We start from the raw sequence: 6,754 nt of genomic DNA on the forward strand, positions 1-6,754 counted from the left end.
CGAGAGAGAGAGGGGGGTGGGGGGGATTCTGCAGTGCGAACAATGACGCATCTGTCCAACTCCGCCCCCTGTGTCCGCTGCGACCTCGGTAAACGGCTCAATGAGTCATTGCCCATCTACTCACAAAAGACCCCACTCTGATCAACCGTCCCATTAGCAAGGTGTGCCTTTGTTGAGTAATCCACCCATGCTTGTCGTTTAATCATTCCCACCGAGAGCGACAGTTTTATGCCCGCCAAAAATCACCGGCCCCCACCAAGCCACCGGTGTGAAAGATTCACCAACCCCCTTTTTCCAATTTGTCCCATTCCCCACCCTTTGCCTCTCCTCCTTCCTTTCACTCCTTCTTTGTCTCCCCCCCCCAAAAAAACAACAAACAAAACAAACAAACAAAAAGAAAAACAAAAACAAAAAATCACCCCCTTGATGATGGAGTAACCAGGAATACATGTTTAGACTGTATTTGTGATTGACAAAGGTTTTTTTCTGCGTCTGTGCCGGTATCTCTGTGTGCCAGGCTTAGACCTGTTTAAACCTCTTTGTGCTGTCTGTGATGGCTTTTTCTTGTGTCATCGGTTCTGTCTCCTGTTTCTTCTTCTTGTCTTTTTTGTTTTATGATAAAAGCAGGGAATTTTTATTTCAAAAACTATGCAGGGGCATTAGTCTATTTTTTACCCTCTCAAAGGTAATGTTAGATCTATAGTTATGTTGCTTGCTTTGGGAAACTAGGAACGTTTTTCAAGTTCCTTTTTGTTTTGATGATCTTTGAGCAGTCTGGATGTAGATATGATCTATAAACAAATCACTGGTTTTTCTCACTCTCTCTCACTTGCTTGATCTTTGTGTTTTCTTTTTGTAGTTACCAGGTTCGTTGTGAGTGGTTGGCGGGTGCTCTGATGTGGTTTGCCTTTTTCCTATCAAACATGTCTTCTTTTTTCTCTCCCCATGCCCAGTTCGTAGGTGGTTGGCGGGTGCTCTAGTGTGGTTTGCTTCTTCTTTCCTATCAAACGTCTATCGTCCTTTTCTGTCCTCTTTCTTTTCTGTGTTTGTTTCTCTCTTGTAACCCCTCTTATCTTCGGCATTTATATGACCTTATAAACTAAAAAAACAAAGACACAAACTGCCCACTTACTAAAACTACAACTTATCCAGTTCTTGATCCAATGGCTTCTGTTTCCTCCAGTTCCCGCTCCAAGACCTCCACCAAATCGATGTCGGTGGAGCGAGGCGGGGGCCATGCTGTTTCTGTCTGTCTGTTTTACTTTTTCCCAGCACTCAATGACCATTGTGGGTGGTTGGCGGGTGCTCTGGTGTGGGAAAACCTCTCCTAAATGACCATTATTGTGTGGATATGCTTCTCTTAACTCAAACCCAAACTTCTCTTTCCTCCAGTTCCCGCTCCAAGATCTCCACCAGATCGACGTCGGTGGAGCGAGGCGGGGCCATGCTGTCGGCGTGGGGCGGCACCCCGGCCCCCATCCTGCCCAGCCAGCCCTTCGTGCAGGACTCGTCCATGCCTCTGCCCACCCCTCCCAACCCCACCACCCAGCTGGAGGAGGCAAAGAGGAGGCTGGAGACGCAGTCTCGCACCACCCCGGCCGCCACCGCCTCCCCCGTCAAGTCCAAGTAAGTGTTACCGTCGCATCGCTGGTCTAGTGGTAAGGTTCTCGTTTCACAGCCATAGGGTCCATGGGTTCGAATCTCGTCAGAGTAAGTGCAACTGCCACAACCATAGGGTCCATGGGTTCGAATCTCGTCAGAGTAAGTGCAACTGTCACATTGCTGGTCTAGTGGTTCGGCTCTCGTTTCACAGCCATAAGGTCTATGGGTTCGAATCTTGTCAGGGATCCGAAATTGTGTAGTTCTGAAAGGCACTTCACACATTTTCCTCACTTCATCCAGGTGGAAATGCGGAATTGGTACCCAGCTGTAGACAGTTTAAGCCTGCATGATAATTGGTCGCTTTGAGGCACAAGGTGGCTATCCTGAAAAATGTTATTTTGAGAAAATCGAGGGTAAAGTTTTTGCCCCTTGTTCAGTTTTTTTAAAAGGCAGAGAGAGTTTTCTCTATAACCAAAAAAATATGCGCACCAATGAAATCAATGCCCATTTTTGGTGTAGGTCAAGATTTCTGGAAACCCCTGAAGTCTGGGTTAGCCCGCTTGTCCTTAAATTCTAAGGGCTGCTTCTCAATGGAATTTGTGTGTGTGTGTGTGTGAAGTATCTGTTCACAGTACTTCATCAGCCGCTGTGACATAGTGGGTGGGTCATTTACCTTTTACCCAAGAGGTGTGATGTTGGTTTGCACGTGTGGAAAGGATTTGATTGAGTATCACCCTCTTTATGTCGGGATGTTTTGTATTCTACATAACATATACATAACTGAACTTGAGTTACCCTGACACAAGGGGTGGGGGAGGGGGTCAGCCTGGCTCTTTTGTTATGTAGATTGTGATGTCATGTGGTGTAAATTGTGTTGATGGCATCGTAAAATATATGTTGGTTGTTCAGAAGTTAGGCTCTCAAACTCTCAACTGTAATATTGTGGATTTGAATCCAGTCCTTTGGTAACTCATTTTACACAGATGTTCCTCACTTCCCCCAGGTGGGAATGGGTACACCCGGCTGTAGACAGTGAAAAATTTTTGTCAGCGTGTTAGCATTTTAGTATGTATATTTTAACTTCAGCTTTATGCTGGGCGGGAAGCTGAGAGTGTTTCTGAGTGTTTTTGGGTCTGCTTGGGTGATATTAGTTGTAAAGCTCAAAGAGCTTACTGTAGAGTGAATATGTGCTTTCTCTCTATATGTGCAATTACGTACAGTAAATTGATGTGTTGATTTATCACTTTGTGGCTTTGTTTTACGTAAGTTTATTTCTTGACTTATCCCCTTCTGGTCCTGTTTCAGATCGTTCACAGGGAGTTTGTCCAAAGAGAAGAGTCGCCCACCGCCCGGCGCCCCACCCGTGGTTGTCCCCCCTCACACACGCACGCTGCCCGCCGCCCGCAACCTGCCCTCAGAGCTAGACACGTCCGGCACCAGCCAAACGCTAGAGTAAGTCCCATGGGCTGGGGTTCAATCCACTCATAGCTTTTCTATTGTTACATATTCGTTTTGTGTTGAGGGGCAGGTTCAGTCCTCTCAGTTTTTGTTTTTGAAAAAAAAAAAATGTTGGTGCTAATTTTTTGTTGAAAGGAATAGATATGCTTTGACAATTTTGTTGTTTTGTAACTGAGGTAAAGCTTGGTATTCAGGACTTCTTCCTGATAAATGTTGAGTTAAAAGTATGATATTAAGCTGTATATTAAGGAACTTCCCTTCATTCAGTAACTATAAATGATAAAAGTGATTGAAGTATCTCTGTGTACCACAACGACGTCACGTTCCCCTCACGGCAGGGAATGTTGATGAGAGTATGGTGCATCTGTTGTCTTTTGAAGTCCATATCAGCTTCTCTGACCTTTGAATCGTTCTGTAATGTCCTCCCTTTGGAAAATTTCACGACAGTGGATCTGCAAGGACACACGTAACGTGGAGACGATTGCCTGCTGCAAAAAAACAAAAAGTCTTTATCATTGTTTATAATTTTTTCAGTGGGTTACGTGCTTTACTGCAGTTTCATTTTTCATGGAATGGCCCTTTTTTGCTGGTGATGCACACCTTGCAAGTACTCTGATACAATACACCTTGCAAGTACTCTGATACAACACACCTTGCAAGTACTCTGATACAATACACCTTGCAAGTACTCTGATACAACACACCTTGCAAGTACTCTGATACAATACACCTTGCAAGTGCTCTGATACAATACACCTTGCAAGTGCTCTGATACAACACACCTTGCAAGTGCTCTGATACAATACACCTTGCAAGTACTCTGATAAAACACACCTTGCAAGTACTCTGATAAAACACACCTTGCAAGGACTCTGATAAAACACACCTTGCAAGTACTCTGATACAACACACCTTGCAAGGACTCTGATACAATCGCAGTTTTCCGATGTAAAAAAACAAAAAAATAATACATTTCAATTTGGACCTATAGAAGATTTCTTTTCCATTGGTCATACGCTACCGTAAACGACGCAAAAATACACATATCTATATTTTGTGTGTATTTACAACTCGTGTTATTTGCTAACATCGATTTGTCGTGTTATCGGAATCTACCGGAGTTCTGGACACTCCAAATTGTTTCCCTCAAGTTCAGATTTTTAGGAAGGATTCTCAGGGAAAAACTCCGAAATTTGGTCAGAAATTTTGGCGAGGCAGGTCAAAAGATGTAACGAGAAATGTAAAGTGTAGTCGCAGTTGCAGTGACTAAGCTTCCTGGGTTTCTCCCATGCTTCTCTGTGCGCCGTTCCGTAATGCTGAGAGAGGTCTCGTAAACTTGCCCCACCTTAGCGAAGGAGAACAAAAAGTAATGCGTCGGACGCAGGAGAGTACAAACGGCTTACTCGGAGTGGTTGGTGTAGATGTTTTTACACGCAACGTTTTCCTCGAAGGTACTTGTCGGTGCGTGGAGTGGGGCCACAAGTGGTATTTCACATGTGGGTTTTTGAGGCAGGGGCCTGAGTCATGCGGGGTGGTATCAATGGAGTTATCTGTGGATGGGTGCAGGAGTGAGAGTCTTGACGGGCTGGAGGGGACACCTGTGTTATCAGGGGATGCTCCTCCACTCGCTCAGACCACGCTGAAATATGTGTCGCGACGCGGTGGAATCAGGCGCTTGTCAATTTTTGGACATAAAGAGTTAATGGTATAGCCTTAAAGCTTGTACATTTGCCTTGCTTTTGATGAACGAATTACCCATTTCTCTTGAATATAAGTTGAGATATTTGCAGTTTAAGGAGGTGGGGGTCGCCTGGTTTCAGAGGGAAAATTAACGAGAAAATGGCCACCAAATTTGATTTTGTTTACATAGCCTCAGAGTCCATGGAAACTGGCAATTTACTTTTTTAAAATGCCTTTAGTCAACGTTTTTCAGTAAAAACCCATGCAGAAATGGGTTCTTAAATGGACAGAAAAAGGCGTTGAGCCAAAAAAACCCCCCAAATTTTCTATAAAAAATTCCCAAACTTGCGGGAAAAACGCCAGTTTCTTCACTTTCATTGTTTTGAGGAGCGCCTGATTCCACCACGTCGTGACGCGTATGTTTAGAGAGGGCATGAATCAGCCACTCCAGCCCATCCACTGGTCCAAGTCCAAGTGGCCCAGGTTCTAAAGTACAAACGGAGAGGACAGAAACAGGAATCGGGGCCAAAAATAACATGACCATTCACGTACTTGTCCGGACTCAAGGATCAAAAAGACATACTTTTACGGTGGTAAATCGTTGAAAAGTTCAAGTCAGAATGCGACGGCGAAGAAAATGATAGCATATTGCATGTTCATGCTGACTTCATTCATTACTTTCTTATCTTGCAATGGCAAAGAGTTGACATCAGCACAGAAGGGAGAGGCCCAGGTAACTCCCCATCTTTCCCTGTGGATTATATCTGTCTGTGTAGCCGCTGATTCCACCTTCTTGTGGGCTTTTAAATTTCCCTGCAGCCCGGGGAGTCTTCCTTTATTTAGAATAAAGTGTGGTTAGGTGGACCACATGTCTTAAGTCTGAATCCGTGGTTCCCTTTTAGAAGGGGTATCTGTGGTTCCTTTACAGAAGGGGGAATCCATGGTTCCTTTACGGAATCTGCCGTGGTTCGCTTTCAGAAGGGGTCCCACACTCATATCAAATGGATGTCTCTGACATTGTCGTTATAGTGCAGAAAAAAACCGCAAGGGAAATGGTCGTTTCTTCAGGTGATTGTCTGGGACAGGTGGCATTTAGAGCTGGTTTAACTGTATACAAGCTTTCCAACTGTCCCGGATTCGGCAGTTATGAACTTGAGAACCTTCATCACATACACTCCACACTCCATACACACTTCCAAAACCAGTTACAATTAGATCAGACATCAAGCTATTACCGAATGGCATCATGCAGAAGAGTTAACGCTCAGATGCTACTGGATCGCTAACAACACCAACAACCAAAACCAGTTCCACTTTGTGCAATTTTGTTCTTTGGTAGGTAATATATACATATATACATGATGTTATAATGTTGGGTGTCGATGATTGGGTTTTGAAAAAAGTTGGCAAGTCTTACTGAATATAAAGATGTGTTTCACGGTTATTTCTTGATCGTGTGTGTCTCTGATTAGATTTTGAAAAAGGTTTGCAAGTCTACTGTGTATGAAGATGTGTTTCACGGTCACTGATTGGTCATGTGTTGTCTCCCTCAGCTCTCGGCTCGGTCGGCGCGCACACACAAGCGCCCCTTCCTCCCTCCAGCCCAGCCCGAGCGACACCATCATCGGCATCTACATGGGACAGGAACCCATACCCTACAGGCACCAGCTGCCAGGACGCGCCATCACACTTGCCCAGATCAAAACCCTGGTCACCAAACGGGGTCCTTTCAAGTAAGTCAAACCGCGTCTTTTAACAAATTCAGTGGGTGGTTGGCGGGTGCTCTGGTGTGGTTTGCTTCTTCCTTCCTTCTGGTTGAGAACCATAGATACGGGGTACATGGAAGCAAAACCAATAAATTGAGGGGAAAAAAAGAATATTAATCCGCTTACAGGAAAATAAGGCTAAAACAGCACCTGGACATGGATGGCTGGTGCCTCTATAAATAAATCATTGATGGTCACGGTCAAGGTTCTTTTTTCCTATCAAACGTCTTCAACTCATTCAGAGAGGG

At 44.6% G+C, this 6,754-nt stretch overlaps 1 protein-coding gene across 1 annotated transcript in view; it reads left to right on the forward strand.

The window, feature by feature from the left end:
• LOC101856298 (axin-1) overlaps window positions 1-6,473 on the forward strand; it is a gene marked incomplete at both ends in the record, with an annotated part of 22,633 nt that extends 16,160 nt beyond the window's left edge. Inside the window, 3 exon segments of the mRNA XM_013089463.1 lie at window positions 1,393-1,626; window positions 2,908-3,054; window positions 6,294-6,473. Of these exon segments, the coding sequence (XP_012944917.1) occupies window positions 1,393-1,626; window positions 2,908-3,054; window positions 6,294-6,473 (561 nt within the window).
• Between the last annotated feature and the right edge of the window lie 281 nt (window positions 6,474-6,754).

The sequence above is a fragment of the Aplysia californica genome, unplaced genomic scaffold (assembly GCF_000002075.1).
Source record: "Aplysia californica isolate F4 #8 unplaced genomic scaffold, AplCal3.0 scaffold00956, whole genome shotgun sequence".
Classification (NCBI taxonomy): domain Eukaryota; kingdom Metazoa; phylum Mollusca; class Gastropoda; order Aplysiida; family Aplysiidae; genus Aplysia; species Aplysia californica.